Below are 20093 nucleotides of genomic sequence, written 5' to 3'. Positions count from 1 at the left end.
TTTAAAATATATATTACCCCAGAGTGTACCTTTTATAATGCATGAAGATTACTCTAGGTCCTTCTTAATCTAAAATTCTTACCTTTTGTTCCTTTGTTGTGTTTTAGGGAATCCAGTGAATGAAATGAAATTAGGGAAACTTATGCTTCATAAGTAAAACTGGACTTCAATCGATGTATGTTAAGCCTAAAGACTTATGTTAGTTTTAATCTCTTTTAGTACGTATCAGGAAACCCCCCTAATGCTGAACTGATTTTGAAGCACTCAATGAAGGTTTGTGAAGCCTAAGTGAATTAATAGTTCTTTAAAAAAATAATGAAACTATATAGACACAAAAGTCTACAGATAATCCAGATATCTGATTTGAAATTAGCCGAGTTTCTGACCAACACAGCTTGTTTTCTTTGTTTTTCTTTTCTTTTGGCCACACAGCATGGGATGCAGGATCTTAGCTCCCAAGCCAGGGATGGAAACTCCCCCCTGCAATGGAAGCTCAGAGTCTTCACCACTGGACTACCTGGAAAGTCCCCCAAGACAGGTTAGAAGGAGCTCAAATATAGAAAGCAGCCTGCTCCTTCTCTTTCCACAAAGGCTGAAACATATGTGCGTATAGATTCATACCTAGGTTTTCCATAAACCATTTGATATATGAAAATGATTCACTAGGGAAAATAAAGGAAGAATGTGTAAACAGGAGACATATAGACCTACCTCTGTGGTAGAAGAGATCAGTATTTGTTCAAGGTCATGATGAACAACAAAAAATTTCCTTGTAGTCTTTTGTACACTTAACTGTATTTATCAGTGAGTGTGTGTGCACAGTTGCCCAGTCATATTTGTTTCTTTGCAATCCCATGTACTGTAGCCCACCAGGCTCCTCTGTCCATGGATTTTCCAGGCAAACATACTGAAGTGGATTGCCTTCTCCTACCTCAGGGTGTATTTAGCGCTATCATTTATGAAAATAATTACCACTATTCTGGGAGCAACAACCAAATCTCCATTTCAGTTCAGTTCAGTCTCAGTCATGTCCGACTCTTTGCAACCCCATGAATCACAGCTCTCCAGGCCTCCCTGTCCATCACCAACTCCTAGAGTTCAGTCAAACTCATGTCCATTTTCAGTTCAGTTCAGTCTCTCAGTCATGTCCGACTCTTTGTGACCCCATGAATCACAGCACGCCAGGCCTCCCTGTCCATCACCAACACCTGGAGTTCACTCAAACTCATGTCCATCAAGTCAGTGATGCCATCCAGCCATCTCATTCTCTGTTGTCCCCTTCTCCATGCTGGGCTGGAAGAAGCACAGGCTGGAATCAGGGTTTCTGGGAGAAATATCAATAACCTCAGATATGCAGATGACACCACCCTTATGGCAGAAAGTAAAGAGGAACTAAAAAGCCTCTTGAAAGTGAAAGAGGAGAGCGAAAAACTTGGCTTGAAGCTCAACATTCAGAAAACAAATATCATGGCATCTGGTCCCATCACTTCATGGGAAATAGATGGAGAAACAGTGAAAAGAGTGTCAAACTTTATTTTTTGGGGCTCCAAAATCACTGCAGATGGTGATTGCAGCTATGAAATTAAAAGACACTTACTCCTTGGAATGAAAGTTATGACCAACCTAGATAGCATATTAAAAAGCAGAGACATTACTTTGCCAACCAAGGTCAGTTTAGTCAAGGCTGTGGTTTTTCCAGTGGTCATGTATGGATGTGAGAGTTGGACTGTGAAGAAAGCTGATCGCCGAGGAATAGATGCTTTTGAACTGTGGTGCTGGAGAAGACTCTTGGGTGTCCCTTGTACTGCAAGGAGATCCAACCAATCCATTCTAAACCACCCATCCATGGGTGTTCATTTTAGGACCATTTAAATTTAAGTTAATCTCCATTTAATTTTTTTTTAAGTTTTTTTCTCTATATTTTTATCACAAATTTCTACATCTAAAAGTAATTCTCAACTTATAGAGAGTTAAATAAAAAAAATGAACTACTTAAAAATCAAAAAGCAATGGTACTTTTATAAATAAAATGTATTATTTTTTAAAAAAATATTAGCATCAAACATATTTCATGGAAAATTATTTAAGTGCTTTTAGCAGTAAGCTAATTTCTGCAACAGAAATATGAAAAAATCATGCATATGACAGATGTGAATTTTTTTTCCTTATTGTAGTGTTTTGATTTTATACTTTGATGACTATTAAATTGCAATTACATAAGCTCTTGGGCTACATATTGATTTAGTTAGCCAATTTCTAACTTTCACAGTATGGGAGGTGCAGCTTGGAGGGATGTTGTAAAAACTCTCTTAGACTGATTCTTATATTTGCTTTCGATAATAAAATATGTATGTACAAATAGATGTTTGAATTTTTGACACCTAAATTATTTATATTTTAATAATTCTAACATGAAATGCCTTTTCAAAGAGAAATACAAAAGAACACCAAAAAAGAAGCTGAAAACAAGGATTCAAGAAAAATACAGAAAAGCAAGAAGTAATTATTTGCATTATTGGACCAGTTTTAAATAGTTGTTTTTCTACTAGTAACATAGAAAAAATGGATATTTACATGTTTATGAGAGCAAATTACACATTTTAATTTATTCACTAGTTTAATTACTATCTTTTGACTATTTGATGCTGCTGCTGCTGCTGCTAAGTCATTTCAGTTGTGTCCGACTCTGTGCGACCCTATGGACAGCAGCCCTCCAGGCTCCTCTGTCGACAGGATTCTCCAGGCAAGAATACGGGAGTGGGTTGCCATTTCCTTCTCCCATTTGATGCTGAGTATTCAATACAAAATGTTGACTTAAACACAAGTATAAGAAAACAAAACTGAGAAGTTCCCTGTTGGTCTAGTCATTAGGATAAGGTGCTTTCACTGCCATGGCCTGGGTTCAATCCCTGGTTCAGGAACTAGGATGCCAGAAGCCATGCAGTGTGGAATGAATATATATATACATATACATACATATATACACACACTAAGTTGCCTCAGTTGTGTCCCGCTGTTTGAGATGCTATGGACTGTTGCCTGCCAGGCTTCTCTGTCCATGGATTCCCCAGGCAAGAATACTGCAGTGGGTTGCCATAACTTCAGGCTAAATAAATAGTCTTCAGTTCTACAGATCTAATATTAAGTGTTATCTTGTAATGTGGAGACCTGAAAATATTTTTGTTTTTGTAATGGAGTTAAATAAAAATTAAGTCATAAAGCACATATTTAAGTATTCTGGGAAGCTAAAAAGAAAAGATGGCTTTCAGTTCAGTTCAGTCGCTCAGTCGTGTCCGACTCTCCGCGACCCCATGAATCACAGCACGCCAGGCCTCCCTGTCCATCACCAACTCCCGGAGTACACTCAAACTCATGTCCACAGAGTCGGTGATGCCATCCAGCCATCTCATTCTCCGTCGTCCCCTTCTCCTCCCGCCCCCAACCTTTCCCAGCATCAGAGTCTTTTCCAGTGAGTCAACTCGTCTCATGAGGTGGCCAAAGTATTGGAGTTTCAGCTTTAGCATCAGTCCCTCCAATGAACATCCAGGATTGATCTCCTTTAGAATGGACTGGTTGGATCTCCTTGCAGTATAAGGGACTCTCAAGAGTCTTCTCCAACACCACAGTTCAAAAGCATCGATTCTTCGGCGATCAGCTTTCTTCACAGTCCAACTCTCACATCCATACATGACCACGGGAAAAACCATTGCCTTGACTAGACGGACCTTGGTCGGCAAAGTAATGTCTCTGCTTTTTAATATACTATCAAGGTTGGTCATAACTTTCCTTCCAAGGAGCAAGCGTCTTTTAATTTCATGGCTGCAATCAGCATCTGCAGTGATTTTGGAGCCCAAAAAAACAAAGTCTGACACTGTTTCCACTGTTTTTCCATCTATTTCCCATGAAGTGATGGGACCAGATGCCATGATCTTTGTTTTCTGAATGTTGAGCTTCAAGCCAGCCTTTTCACTCTCCTCTTTCACTTTCATCAAGAGGCTTTTGAGTTCCTCTTCACTTTCTGCCATAAGGGTAGTGTCATCTGCATATCTGAGGTTATTGATATTTCTCCCAGCAATCTTGATTCCAGCTTGTGCTTCTTCCAGCCCAGCGTTCCTCATGATGTACTCTGCATATAAGTTAAATAAGCAAGGTGACAATATACAACCTTGACGCACTCCTTTTCCTATTTGGAACCAGTCTGTTGTTCCATGACCGGTTCTAACTGTTGCTTCCTGACCTGCATACAGGTTTCTCAAGAGGCAGGTCAGGTGGTCTGGGATTCCCATCTCTTTCAGAATGTTCCACAGTTTATTGTGATCCACACAGTCAAAGGCTTTGGCATAGTCAATGAAGCAGAAATAGATGTTTTTCTGAAACTCTCTTGCTTTCTCCATGATCCAGCGGATGTTGGCAATTTGATCTCTGGTGCCTCTGCCTTTTCTAAAACCTGCTTGAACATCTGGGAGTTCACGGTTTACATACTGCTGAAGCCTGGCTTGGAGAATTTTGAGCATGACTTTACTAGCGTGTGAGATGAGTGCAATTGTGCGGTAGTTTGAGCATTCTTTGGCATTGCCTTTCTTTGGGATTGGAATGAAGACTGACCTCTTCCAGTCCTGTGGCCACTGCTGAGTTTTCCAAATCTGCTGGCATATTGAGTGCAGCACTTTCACAGCAAAGATGGCTTTAAAATCCTTTAAATGATTGCTATGTTTAGTTTCAATGTATTAAGTAATTAAAACCATAATTTACTTATAAAGATTTTTTTGTATGTTGCTAAGGATAGTATATTAAAAAGCAGAGACATTACTTTGCCAACCAAGGTCCGTCTAGTCAAGGCTATGGTTTTTCCCGTGATCATGTATGGATGTGAGAGTTGGACTGTGAACAAAGCTGATTGCCGAAGAATTGATGCTTTTGAACTGTGATGCTGGAGAAGACTCTTGAGAGTCCCTTGGACTGCAAGGAGATCCAACCAGTCCATTCTAAAGGAGATCGATCCTGGGTGTTCACTGGAAGGACTGATGCTAAAGCTGAATACTTTGGCCACCTCGTGCGACGAGTTGACTCACTGGAAAAGTCTCTGATGCTGGGAGGGATTGGGGGCAGGAGGAGAAGGGGATGACAGAGAATGAGATGGCTGGATGGCATCACCGACTCTGTGGACATGAGTTTGAGTGAACTCCGGGAGTTGGTGATGGACAGGGAGGCCTGGCGTGCTGTGATTCATGGGGTCGCGGAGAGTCGGACACGACTGAGTGACTGAGAAGAAGAAGAAGAAGAAAGATATAAATCATTTCTATTCCCCAAATCCTAGTGATGCAATGCTATATATGGTAATGACTTTGTGAGAAGTCCAGACAAATAAGTCAACTTTTACAATAGACTAAGTTGATAGCAAAAGAAAGAAGGAGAATATAGACAATTTAGCTTTCATAAATATTATAGCTTAATTTCATGGAATATGAGAAAATATAAACATTTAAATATATTGTTAAGCTAAAAAAAGCTTTCACAAAAGAATGTAATTAAATATTTATTACATAAACCTATTTGATATCCATGCCTATTCTTTGCAGTGACAAAATATATATTTAGTTTTTCTTAAAAAATAACTTTAGGTAGTCATCCAACTTCGTAATCGTAGTTAAAAAGGTATAACTTTGTTTCTCTAGGAAAAAAGTAATAGCTCTTAAGGTCAATATTACCCCACCATAAAATGCTTTACAAATACAATATTTCTAAGCACTTTTTTGAACTCAGGAATCAAGCAGATCAATATACTGGTTTAATACTAAAAAGGTCACAAATAAAATATTTATCATTTAAAAGCTAACTAGCTAAAACTAAGTCATTTCAAAACAGTGACTGTATTCTCAGAAGAATAATCAGTGCTTAACAAGAGATTCTGAAAGCTGCTGATGAAGAAATACATTTATTGAACTACTTTAATTTCAAATGGTCATTTTTTTTTCACCAAAACTGCATTTCCATAGAATTTTTAATAGTAATGATACTTGTTAATTTTTTACCTTGTGATTTAAATACATTATTCACAAGTCTTTCCAACAACCTCATGGTTTGGTTTGTGGAGATTGTTTTCCAAATTGCCCCTATTTCAATAAAGAGGCATCTAAGCCTTAGAGAAAAGTTAACTGACTCAACAAATGATATGGAGGAGTAAGTGATGGAAGCAGGATTTTCTGATGCCAGATTCAGGGCCTTTCCAAACAAAGCAAAAGTCATCACATTCAAAAAATGGTAAATGGGGATGGGGATTTATGTCATTGACCAGATATATCATCATTGAGCTGTGGGATTCATTGCCTAAAACTTTGACTAGGTATGCATGTGAGAGGAATCTAAATGAAGTGGGAAAGAAGTGATTGAAGTTCAAATGTCATTTGAGTCAATATATCCACAGGGGCTAACACTCAATCAAATCTTTATTTTTCTACTGTTCTTGTCCGAGTTTTGGTGGTTGGATCATGTGAGGCAAATCCAAAGTGATTACAAATTAACACTGAAAAACATTTTTTTGCTTTACAAAAAATCAAAGACCTCTCATAAGTCAATTGTCTTTATTGTAACAGTAGATTCAGGTGAGGATCATTTATATTTGAAAAGGAATAATGGAAAAAAAAAGTATAATTGTTTTAAGTGCTGAAACAAATCCTAGTTTTCTTGTTACATTATTTTTCTAGCATGAGGCACTAGGTTTTTTAATAGTGCATACAGATACATCTTTAAAAATTTAAAAATAATATTTGGAATCTCATTGTCCATTTGTATATTGAAACTTTGCATGAAAAAATACCAAATTCTCATGGATGAAAAATATTTTGTTTCTCCAGTCTTTCCTTAAAGTGGGTTCATGTGATAAGAGAGAATAGTTCTGTCAAAGTTAATAATTTCTCTGGATTCACACCAGGCAATTTTTCTACACTAAAACCATCTAAATAGCATGGTAAACTTAGATAGGGGAAGGAGATTCTGAAAATGGCATGAAAAAGTTTTTTCCTCCAACACTGTGTTTCTATTGCCTGTTTCTAATTATGGGAAATAAAATAATTGTAATAAAGATGACACTTTTTAAGGGCATGTGAGTTCCAGGTATCTTGATTCTGTGCTTAAAGAATTCTTATTTGCAACAACATGGGATGCTGTACAGGAATATCTGTGTTCTAGCACAGGTGAACCATGAGGTTGCCTGGGTAAGTGCAGGCACCATGTCACAGAAGGATTTTTATTACTCTACCTGCAAGCTCTGCGAGTGTTACGAAATATGTTGTTGTTATTTAGCTATTAAGTCATGTATCACTCTTTTGTGTCCTCATTAACTGTAATCCTCCAGGCTCATTTGTCCATGGGATTTCCCAGGAAAGAGTACTGGAGTGGGTTGCCATGTCCTCCTCCAGGGGATCTCCCCAACCCAGGGATCAAACCTGTGTCTCCTGAATTGGCAAGCAGATTCTATAATACACCACTGAACCACAAGGGAAGCCCATTAAGGAACATAAATAACATGCATTTCCTGAAAAAAAAAAAATTTAGACATGAAATTCAGAAAAATAAACTAGTATTCAGACAGGTGTGATATATTCAAGATTGGCCTGTTAGTGGAAAATTCAACATAAGAACTCTTATATCAGTTCCTTTGGATCACAATTTCTTCAATCATGGTTAAAATATATTAGACCTAACTTTAACAATATGACTTAGATAATTCTTGTTTTACATATATATTTTTTTCAGAAGTAGTTTTCGCAAAACCCAAATTTGCTTCTGTATCTGTCACTTGCATTGCACACCACTCACAGATTCAGCATTCTATTATGATGCTGAGTGGTAAATGTATTTTATCATTGTAGGCAAAATTTAACATTATCATGGTCATTTTGAACAATTTTATACAATTGTCATATGATTCTCTTTTTTACCTCTAGATAACACAATATCTCCAGTTTAATCTTCTATCTATCCATTATGCTCTCTTTCCTATCTGCATTGTTATAGTTGAGGAATTGCCCCCTCATATTCAACTACAGGCATATAACATTTGATTCATTTTTGCTGCATTATCCCTCTTGCCGTTTCTACTCTGTCAGTCTTTTTCACCCTATTCTCTATCACCTCTTTCATGAATCCTTTGTGTATGACTTGTGGAATTTCCTCCAACCATATGTCATGAACAAGTGGCTCCCATCTTTCCCTACCTTTTCATGATAAGACTTCAGTCAGTCAGTTCAGTCGTTCAGTCATGTTCAACTCTTTGTGATGCTATGGACTTCAGCATGCCTGGCTTTCCTCTCCATCACCAACTCCCGGAGCGTACTCAAACTCATGTCTATAAGGTCCATCATGGATATGACTTCAGAAAGGTCACAACTCTGTTAAAGTTTGCCTCTGGTCTAATGTGATTTGTTAAACTATGAACTAGAGAAATACAAGTAAATCATTTATTCTAAAATGATGCAGAGCAGGAATAGAGATGCAGATGTAGAGAATGAACTTGTGGACACAGGGGGACGGAGGAGAGGATGGAACAAATTGAGAGAGTAGCATTGACATGTACACACTACCATGTGTAAAATATTAGTACTTAGCTAGTGGGAAGTTGCTGTATAGCACAGGGAGCTTAGCTCTATTCTGTGATGACATAGTGCGGTGGGACAGGCGTGGTGGGAGGGAGGCTCAAGAAGGATAGGATGTATGTACACATATGACTGACTCACATCGTTGTACAGCAGAAACTAACACATTGAGAAGTAGTTAGGTTCTGATGAAAATGAGGATTTTTGAAATATTTCTAGGCTGATATTTTAGTGTATCCTCTGTCAAAGCAAAGTGCTATAGCATCATTTCAAGACTAAGTCTTAAAACTAAAATTATCCCAAATCCAACCATTTATTTAACACATCTCTTACAGGAGTTTTGATTACATTTTTTCTATGAACAAAGTGATGATCTAAAAATGACTCTGACTTTCTTGTAGAGTACAATTAGGGTTATAATAAAATATTCATTATCTTCCCCAAAGGTAATCAAGAAGTATACTGTAAACCAGAGTTAAAGTGTTTTTTCTGAAGAAAATTTGTAAGAGATATTTCAAATTCTAACATGTCAGTTGCTTAAAACATTGTTTGAAAACAAGACAATAGCTCATGAAATTGGAAGTGTGCTAATAAAGATATTTTCCTGTCTCTTAAGTTGAATATTTCTCAGATAAGATGATTTCTTTTTTAAAATAGTTGAACAATCTTTTCTAACTTGGGGTTTAATTACAATTATTTTCTTTTATTTTTAAGACACACTTTTTAATGGTCTTGGGCTTGGAGCGGTCATTGGTCTGGGAGTCGCTGCACTCTTGCTAATCCTGGTGGTAACAGATGTCAGCTGCTTCTTTATTCGACAATGTGGGTTATTGATGTGCATCACCAGGAGAATGTGTGGGAAGAAAAGTGGCTCCAGTGGTAAAAGTAAAGAACTCGAAGAAGGAAAAGCTGCATACCTGTGAGTATAAGACATCTGCATCACAGTAATGAAAGACTTGTTATATCACTACAAGGAGTTCAAAATTTACATTTTCTTTATGCAAAACTTAGAGTGATATGCAAAAAAAATGTTCCATATTAGCATCAACTTCAAAAGTTCTCTCATGTTTCTACCCAGACAAAACCACACTACTCCAGGTAACTCCCCCTCTCCCAGGCAACTACTATTCTTATTTTTTCATCATACATCATTTTTAGCTATTATAAAACTTGAAATGTGTCTGGCTTCTTTCATTCAACATAATGTTTTAGAATTCATTCATGGTGTTCTGTCAGTGATTCATTTTATTTTATTGCTGAGTCATTCCTATTCATTCTTGATTCATATATTTAGGCATTTTATGGTTTCATACATTATTTCTTAGACTTAAGGATAGAGGAGAATTAATTTTTGCATCACTGCATTGTTTTGTTTTGCTTTTAATCTTCAAACCCATTTCAAGCTTACTAGGCATTTCATCTATGACCATTTCTTATGGATATTACGTAAGGAGTATTTTCATCTTAAGGGATAATAAATTGAAGAGTACACATTTTCAGTTAAAAAATTAGTTTAAATATCCCAAAGTGTCACCTGCTTAGTTGTTGGACACAGTGGATAACAAAGAACAAAATGAAATTAGACTGTTTTAATGCTTGAAAGAATAATGAACATATGACTTAGTAAATACAGTGGGATCAATTCCTATTCACTATCTCTTGCTATCCTCATAGAAACATACTTTCTCATAACTTGCTATACTTTTAAATTGCCTGATTAACTAAAGAAATGTATCACCAAATTTAGCGTTAGGTCATTTTCCCACACACAGAAAGCAACATACCATTTAACATAATTATATATATGTTATATATAGATGATACATATATATGCACACATGACTCAAAACTGAATTTTGTATATACTCAGTCTTGCTCTACTAAATGGAACAAGTATTAGGTAACAAGCACTGCCATACAACCGAGGGATAAAGTGGTGAACAAAACAAACAAGAACTTTGTTCACATGGAATTCACATTTTAATGTAAGAATACAGATAATAAATGCTAAAAATGAAGCTGTCTAACAGTGATAAGCACTAAAAAATAAAGAAAAACAGAATGGTAAACTTCCGACTTCTAGCCGGAGGTGAAACTAAACTGAAGAGTGAGTGATCAAGAGTCACAAATATAATGATCAAGGGGAAGAGCATTCTAATCAGGTGTAACAATAGTACAGAGGCTGTTAAAGCAGGAATGAGCTGACTGTGTTAAGCATGAAGTGGATTTGAGTGGAGTAAGACAGGTAAAGAACTGGTACCAATATTAGTTAGGAGAATTATCTGAGTACAAAAGGATTAAATCTTGCTGGGTTAAATATTTTTTAAATAGAAAGTGAATAAAAGTGTTGTTTTTTTTTTTAAGATTTATTTAGTTGCTTTGAAGAATGGATTACTGGAAGGTTGGTAGGTGTAAAGGAAAGATATAAAGCAGGGAGACTAGATAGGAGAATCTTTAAATACTTCAGGTGGAAAGAGATGGTCTTCTGTACCAAGATAGTAATATATATACGAGAGAGTACACCATCCAGATGTAGATGAGGTACAGTCAACTACTGGGAACTGATTTGACTTTGAGGTGACAGCAAGACAGAAATCAAAAAGAACCTTCTTGTTTTGTCTTCCTTGTTTAGAAGGATGTTGGTGACCATGTGCAAAACAACCAGATGTATCCACGCTTTGTTGTTTCCTTTTGTTTGACTTTATTAATTGGTAATTTATCCACCAACACTTCTGTTTGTAATTCCTACTGAGATTGATTAACCTTAAAGTCTTGGAAAGATGAAAACACATGGTTCATTTCATGCTTGTTGTCCATCATAGCTTTTAAAATCATGATTTCCCCTGCCTCAGAAAAAAAGTTTTTAACTTTTTCAAAAAGTCATTGTTTCAGCTAAAAGATATATAGAAAATCTCAATGAGAGATAGGATAAAATTAATTTGATTTATTGAATATATAATATTTTCTAAACATGATCTCAAGCATTCTTAGACTAGTCCTTTGATGTGATCAGAAGTTATAAGACTGAGTATATTCTTTACAAAACACATAAACTACACACTTAGAGCATCTTTATTTGAAGAATATTATATTGTAGAAAAAATGAGAAAGTCAATGGTATACAAGATAGAATAAACTCCTAGAATATTCCATTATTTGGCTTTTATTATAAATTAGCATTTATCTTGAATTCTCGTAGTTTATCTTATAAAATGGCTAACGATTACTATTTTCTCAAACTACGTGTATACTCTCATTTACCCAAGCATTGATTTGCAATAGCAAATACTATTGAACACCTAGATAACCAGGCACTTCGGCGCTAGTGGTAAAGAATGCTCTTGCCAATACAGGAGATGTAAGAGACACAGATTCGATTCCTGGATTGGGAAGATACCTTGCAGAAGGGCATGGCAACCCACTCCAGTATTCTTGCCTGGAGAATCCCATGGACAGAGGAGCCTGGCAGGTTACTGAACATAGGGTCGCAAAGAGACAGACACAACTGAAGTAACTTAGCACATGCACATCTAAGTTTCAGGTATACAAATGTGAGGAAAAACAAACTAGTCCCTGCTATTGGCTTGTTACTCTGATGGGAAACACATTTTGGTTAAAAAAAAATCAAATGGATAAATAAATAAGAAAGTTTTGTGTAAATGTTAACTTTTTAGAAGAGAATTTACCTAATCAGATTTATATAAGCAAGTGGTAAAAAGAAATAAAATATAAAAAATAATAGCAAGTGACTAGTCAATTTGTGTATATGTGTGTGTATTCTAGTGCATGTGTGCTCAGTTGTGTCTGACTCTGTAACCCCATGGACTAGGGCCGGCCAGACTCCTCTGTCCATGGAATTCTCCAGGCAAGAACACTGGAGTGTTCCCTTCTCAAGTGATTCTTCCTGACCCAGGGATCAAACCCATGTCTCTTGTATCTCCTGCATTGGCAGGTGGATTCTTTACCAACTGCACCACCTGGGAAGACCCCATGTGTGTGTACTTTGCTTTCAACATGCATAAAGAGGGATACCGAAATCCAGCCCCCTTTGCTATCACATGGAAATAAATACAAATATTTTGATACATAAAATTTATGACATGAGCTACCTCATGTCATAAATTTTATGTATCAAAATATTTGTATTTATTCCCTGAAAGAAAGTGAATGATCAAATTTTAAATTTGAATTATTTTGTTGAATATTTAACACAGTTTGATGAAAAGAATTCTAAACAAAATGGAATTTCTTCTTTCCATTTTTTTCTGAACAATATTTGGCTAGATAAATTTCAATGGAAAAAAGATTCTTAGTAAGTATTCCATTCTAGCCACATTGGATTTATTTAAAGGGTGATGAGATTTTGTGGAGATTTTTAGCTATGTTCCATAATGCATCCATTCTTACATTTTATAGGTAAGATTTTATTTTTCTTTATTTTTCTAGGAAAGATGGATCAAAAGAACCAATAGTGGAGATGAGAACAGAGGATGAAAGAATTACTAATCATGAAGATGGGAGCCCAGTAAATGAGCCAAATGAAACCACACCACTAACAGAACCTGAGTATGTAGCTTGAAATCCTTAATTATTTTTGGATAAATATTTGTAAACTGACTATCACATTGTCATTATCAATAGCTGCTGCTGCTGCTAAGTCACTTCAGTCGTGTCTGACTCTGTGTGACCCCATAGACTGCAGCTCTCCAGGCTCTGCCGTCCCTGGGATTCTCCAGGCAAGAACACTGGAGTGGGTTGCCATTTCCTTTTCCAATGCAGGAAAGTGAAAAGTGAAAGTGAAGTCGCTCAGTCGTGTCCAACTCTTAGCGACCCCATGGACTGCAGCCTACCAGGCTCCTCTGTCCATGGGATTTCCAGGCAAGAGTACCGGAGTGGGTTGCCAGTGCCTTCTCCGATTATTATGTATTGACAAATAACATTTTTAAAACTGTTTCTTCTTCAGTGAAAGTACATGTGAATATCAAAATTGAAATATTTCACATTAAGATTTTGTATCAGTGTAGGAGAAAATCTCCTATTTAAATATATATTCATAATTTTATGCAAAAATATCAGAATAATGGAGGCATGTTTCAAATTTGGATTTCCCTGCACTAATCTTGCTGTTTAAGAAAGTGATACTTTCAAAATGTGATTGATTTTACTGAAATAAAAATGTGTCAGGAAATTAGTTTTTGCTTTGACTATGTATACACAGTTGTAAAATAGAAATAAATAGTGTGAAATAAGCACAAGTCTATTTTTATAATGTACATTTGTCAAGAAGAAGAGATGCTGTTAAATTACCTATTATTTCAATGATGCTTGGTCTCCATTCAAAGTTTTGTTATGTACTTAATTCTGCATCCATCAGAACTTGATTAAAACCATGATTAATACTTCACCTAAATCCACAAAAATGGACATGTGCAAAGATGGTGTTCATGAATATGAAGGTTAAAATGTTTAGAAACAAAGGTATTATTAGAAAGTAATAACAGTGGTATTCAACTGAATATCTTCCCCTTGTTGTGGTGAAGGGGCTTGCATAACTCAATGAAGATATGAGCCACACCATGTAGGGCCACCCAAGATGGACCAGTCATAGTGAAGAGTTATGACAAAACGTGATCCAATGGAGGAGGGAATGGCAAACCACTCCCATATACGAGCATGGGAACCCCACGAACTGTATAAAAGGCAAAAAGGTATGATACTGAAAGATAAACCCCCCAGGTTGTAAGGTGTCCAATGTGCTACTGGAGAAGACTGGAGGACAGCTACTAATAGCTCCAGAAAGAATGAAGCAGCGGGACCAGTTGTGGATGTGTCTGGTGATGAAAGTAAAATCCGATGCTGCAAAGAACTATATTGGATGTGAACCTGGAATGTTAGGTCTATGAATCAAGGTAAATTGGTCATGGTCAAGCAGGATAAACATCATCTTAGGAATCAGGATAAACTAAAATGGACAGGAATAGGTGAATTTAACTCAGATGACCATTACATCTACTCTTGTGGGCAAGAATCCAAAGGAAGAAATGGAGTAGCCCTTATAATAAACAAAAAGAGTGAAAAATTCAGTTCTTGGGTGTAACTTCAAAAATGACAGAATGGCCTCGTTTTGTTGCCAAGGTAAACCATTCAACATCACAGTAATCCAAGTTTATGCCCCAAACACTGATGCCAAAGAAGCTGAAGTTGATCAGTTCTATGAAGACCTAGGAGACTTCCTAGAACTAACACCAAAAAAAAGATATCCTATTCATCATAGGGGGTTGGAATGCAAAAGCAGGAAGTCAAGAGACACCTGGAATAAAAGGCAAGTTTGGCCTTGGAGTAAAAAATGAAGCAGAGCAAAGGCTAACAGAATTCTGCCAAGAACAGAATATATAACAGAACTATATATAGCTATATATAACAGAACTGATTATAGCAAACACCCTTTTACAACTGCACAAGAGACAGTTTTACACATGGACATCACCAAATGGTCAATATGAAATCAGAATAATTACATTCTTTAGCCGAAAATGGAGTAGCTGAATATAGTCAGCAAAAACAAGACCTGGCGCTGACTGTGGCTCAGATCATCAGCTCCTCATAGCAAAATTCAGGTTTAAACTAAAGAAAGATGGGAAAACTACTAGGCCAGTCAGGTATGACTTAAGTCAAATTCCCTGTGAATATACAATGGGTGTGATGAATAGATTCAAGGGATTAGATCTAGTAAACAGAGTACCTGAAGAACTTTGGACAGAGGTTTGTGATATTGTACAGGAGGCAGCAAACAAAACCATTCCAAAGAAAAAAAATGCAAGAAGGCAAAGTGGTTGTCTGAGCAGGCTCTATAGAAAGCTAAAGAAAAAGAGAAGTGAAAATCAAGCAGGGGAAAGGTACACCAGACATGGAACAACAAACTGGTTCAAAACTGGGGAAACAGTACATCAAGGCTGTTGTCACCCTGCTTATTTATTTTATATGCAGAGTACATCATGCAAAATGCTGGGCTGGCCGAAACTCAGTTTGATTGCTGGGATACCACTTTAATGACAGAAAGCCAAAAGAGTCTCCAGATGAGGGTAAAGGAGGAGAGTCAAAGAGTTGGCTTAAAATTCAATATTGAAAAAAATAAAAAAAACTAAGATCATGGCATCCGGTCCCATCACTTCATGGCAAATAGGGGAAAAGGTGGAAGCAGTGACAAATTGTATTTTCTTGAGCTCTAAAATCACTGCAAATGTCTAAGCAATTCGACAAGTGCTTGTAATTTCACAAGAAAGCTATGACAAACCTAGACAGTGTGTTAAAAAGTAGGGACATCACTTTGCCAACAAAGGTGCAGATAGTCAAGGCAATGGTCTTTCCAGTAGTCATGTACGGATGTGAGAACTGGACAGTAAAGAAGGCAGAGTACTGAAGAATTGATGCTTTTGAACTGTGTTGCTGGAGAAGACTCTTGAGAGTTGCTTGGACAGCAAGGAGATAAATCCAGTCACTCCTAAAGGAAATCAACCCTAAAAATTCATTGGAAGAATTGATGCTGAAGTTGAACCCTCAATACTTTGGCCACCAGATGCCAACCGCTGACTTTCTGGAAAAGACCCTGATGCTGGGAAAAATTGAAGACAGAAGGAGAAGAGGATAACAGAGGATGAGATGGTTGGATGGCATCACCGATTCAATGATGGGAACTTGGGTAAACTCCAGGAGATGGTGATGGACAGGAAAGCCTGACATGCTGTAGTCCAAAGGGTTGTGAAGAGTTGGACATGACTTGGTGACTGAACAACAATAGCAATTGAAAATATTTGATACTGCCAAAATCAGGGTGATCACATTATTCTTTAAATATTGCTCACCAAGACAACGTTTACATTTTATTGTTAAAAAAAAAAAAAATCCTTTTTCTTTACTAGCTAGTATTCTCTTGGAGAGAAATTTGATTTAGGCTTTTTCAGTTCAGTTCAGTCGCTCAGTCGTGACCGACTCTTTGCGACCCCATGAATCACAGCACTGCAGGTCTCCCTGTCCATCACCAACTCCTGGAGTTCACTCAAACTCATGTCCATCGAGTCGGTGATGCATTTCAGGCATCTCATTCTCTATAAGTCAAAGACTGAGTGTTGTCACAGGTAAAGAAAATGACTTTTTTAGAAATCCACTTCATCTTCACTCAAGGGGAAAAATAATAATAATAATAATATTTAGACAAAGGTAGTACTCTGAAGCTTTAATTTTGGTTTAAATCTTCAGGCCCTTTTTAATGACTTCAGTTAGGGATTATTACACTCTAATTTGAAGTTGACTTTTGCAGAGGCAGTTTTTTAGGGTGGGTTCTGTACACTCCACTTCAGAAATCAGAAATCATTTCAATAAGCAAAATATTACACAACAAAGCAACTCCCTATCTGTTAGTTAACACTTACTATGATGTAATGGTGTGTATGAATATTGGCTAGGAAAATGCCCTTATATAGAACAGGGCTATATTTTGAAAGAAAACAAAACAATATCAAAGCAAGATAATTTAATAATTATTATGATTCTCAATTAAAGAAAAAAATACTCAACATAAAAATAACAAAATTAACAGTAATCTTTAAAAATATAATTTAACATAAACATAAGTAATGAATAAATATATATATGCAAAAATACACCATCCAAGAGTTAGTTGAAAACACTGATTAATTGCAAGTGTAATAAATTGTTCTGTAAGAGATATATTAATATTAAACATCTTGCTGCCCTCCTGTTTAAGCTGTAAATTTCTGTATATTTTGCTGCTAGAAATAACTCATTGTTTTTAATATTCCTTTGTGGCTGATGTTTTCAGTTCTTGGGAAAAACAGAACAATAAGAATTCTGAATGCACTATTTATAATAATCATAAAAAAGAACCTAGCCTAATAGTCTTAAGATAGACGATACTTCACTCCCAGGAATGAAATGACTTACTTTTGATTGTTTGGTTTTCATGTAATAGCTTTGACTTTCAGAAGACAATAGCTTTCTCTTCTAATTCAGATATATTAAAAAAAAATTGCAAATACATCCCAGAGGAACTAACACAGTAGCATTCATTATTCCATACAATGGTGAGGTTAAAGTAACTGAGGTGAATTCTATTTGTAACTTTATTACTTTAAAAAACCTGATTTTTAAAAAATTCATTCTAGTGTGTGTGTGTGTGTGTGTGTGTGTGTGTGTCACTTAGACGTGTCCAACTGTTTGTGACACCATGGATTATAGCCTGCCAGACTCCTCTGTCCCTGGAATTCTCTAGGCAAGAATGCTCGAGTGGGTTGCCATTCCCTTCTCCAGGGAGTCTTCTCAACCCAGGGACTGAACCCCAGTCTCCCACATTGCAGGCAGATTATTTAGCATCTGAGCCACCTAACTGTACTCCATTTCCTTCTACAAAACAATAACTTATATTTTTATGGATATCACTTAAAGTGCCTTAGCCAATTATCTATTATTTTTATATTCTCTTCCAGAAAATTGCCTTTAAAAGAAGAAAATGGGAAAGAAGTCCTAAATCCAGAAACGATAGAAATTAAGGTTTCTAACGACATCATTCAATCAAAAGAAGACGACAGCAAAGCATAATAGGAAGATTACAGTCTTGAATGATGAATGCTACAAAGAGCATTTGGATTGCAGTGACCCTATGACCAAAACTATTCCACTGACCTTAATTTCTTGGGAAACTTCTAGCTTGGAATAGCTTGTACACATATACATAAGATCCAATATTCCTGCCCATGGTCCATCTCCTTTTGTTGTTATTGTTGTACTGTTGTTGCTTATTTTGTTATGAATTTCAATATAGAGACCTGACTGGCACCAAATCTTGTGTATTCAATTGATTCTATGATTGAAGTACTGCAATATAGGTAAAATGCTCTATTTCTTCAGAAGTGTATTTCCTACCACAACCTCTTCACAAATAGGAGTTTAAGAAAAAGCAAAACGAAAGCTTTGTGAGCTAAATGTATAAAAAAGCCCTGCATGTTTTTTAGTACAATTTTGGGCAAATAGATTATTAAAGTGGATTTCAGTTTAAGATGAAAATACTGAAGGTTACACTTTTCATCCAGAGAATTTCAGGGAATTTAGGCTTGAAGGAGCTAGTTATCTTTAGCAGATGTTAAATATTGAGAGACACTTTGGAAAATTTTTTTTAAGTTATAATTACAGTGCTACTTCAATGTTGATTTTTAATAGACTGAAGTGCCAGATCAAAATTGTTACCCATTTGAACGAATATTAGTTGTGTGTAAAATTAGATTAGAAAGATTCCATAAATCTCTATCTCTTATAAATGCCACATTCACTCATAATGGATTACACACAATGAAAATGTATTGCAAGTGAAATAATATTGATTTCTGCCCTCAGCTTCAAATAAAGTAAACAGAAATGGGAACAATATCAATGTTGTCTTGATATATTTATAAATGTGATATATGTGGTTATATTTTACTTTTTAAATGAATTTTAATCAAAAAATGTCTTTAGTGTTTAAATACTTCAAATCATATCCTCAGATACATTTTTCCCATTACTTTAGATAATCTTTCTTTAAAAATTCATTTTCCCAGTGTTATAGGTCAACCATTATATGTAATTGGCTAATGGAACTTAAAATCCTTAGTGGTTAAATTATGGAGAAATTAACATTTAAACATTGCCATAAAAGTGTCAGTGATAAATGATTAAATTGCCACTATGTGTTTTTATTCTGGATGTGGTAGCTAGAAGTCATTTTAAGATTTTGATAAACAATTTTGGTTGAAGAAATTCCTCAGATAATCAACACAAATTTTCTAATATTACTTATTCATAATATGTACCAGAATAAATACATATTAACTTCCAAGCTATGCAAGCTCCCAGAGGTAAAAGGCTGAAACATACTTTTCACTTATATATGAGGTTAAAAATATGTATTTATGATTCTAAATAGACATACCAAATGGGAGCAAGTTTTAGGTTATTTCTTACCCTAGAGAGCCAAAGGTTTCTTTAGGCCCCATCACATTCATAACCTTTCGTGTTTCAGGTGGTGAAGCTTAAATATAATAGATAGGTTAGGGAATGCAGACCAATAGAACATTGGAGGAAAGTCTTAACAGTGGAGAGTGATACGGCTGCTTTAGGGTATCTCTCTATGGAGTGTAATACTAATGTCACTCATGAACACTTTTATTTACAAAGTGCTTAAAACTGTCAACTTAGGAGAGACAACTAATTCTCCAAAACTGTAGTTGTTAAATGACAGAAGGTGCCCATCTGCACGTCCAGGCACTAAATCCCCACAGTGTCCTTGCCATGCTGTACAGGGTTATACGATGCAGGATCTCTCCTTGTTGTCCTTTCAGGCACAGCCTCAAGAAAATACTGCCTGTGCCTACCTAGGAATTTGAGTAGGGATTATCCAACTGGTCTCTTGATGAATTTGATTGTTGCTGTTTAAGTTATGCTTTTCTG

The 20093-nt window shown here is 36.1% G+C and overlaps 1 protein-coding gene across 1 annotated transcript in view; it reads left to right on the top strand.

Annotated features, from left to right (window-relative positions):
* Positions 1–19414, top strand: part of NCAM2 (neural cell adhesion molecule 2) — a 579580-nt gene extending 560166 nt beyond the window's left edge. The window contains exons 16-18 of the mRNA XM_055421878.2: positions 9309–9513; positions 13041–13160; positions 18098–19414. Of these exons, the coding sequence (XP_055277853.1) occupies positions 9309–9513; positions 13041–13160; positions 18098–18209 (437 nt within the window). The 3' untranslated portion in view covers positions 18210–19414. The remainder of the gene's footprint in view (positions 1–9308; positions 9514–13040; positions 13161–18097) is intronic.
* Positions 19415–20093: the final 679 nt, after the last annotated feature.

The sequence above is a fragment of the Moschus berezovskii genome, chromosome 1 (genome assembly GCF_049115385.1).
Source record: "Moschus berezovskii isolate FMDL1 chromosome 1, NW_MosBer_1.0, whole genome shotgun sequence".
In the NCBI taxonomy this organism is placed as follows: domain Eukaryota; kingdom Metazoa; phylum Chordata; class Mammalia; order Artiodactyla; family Moschidae; genus Moschus; species Moschus berezovskii.
Note: the sequence above shows the minus strand (reverse complement) of the source record. Positions and strands in the feature narration are given on the sequence as shown.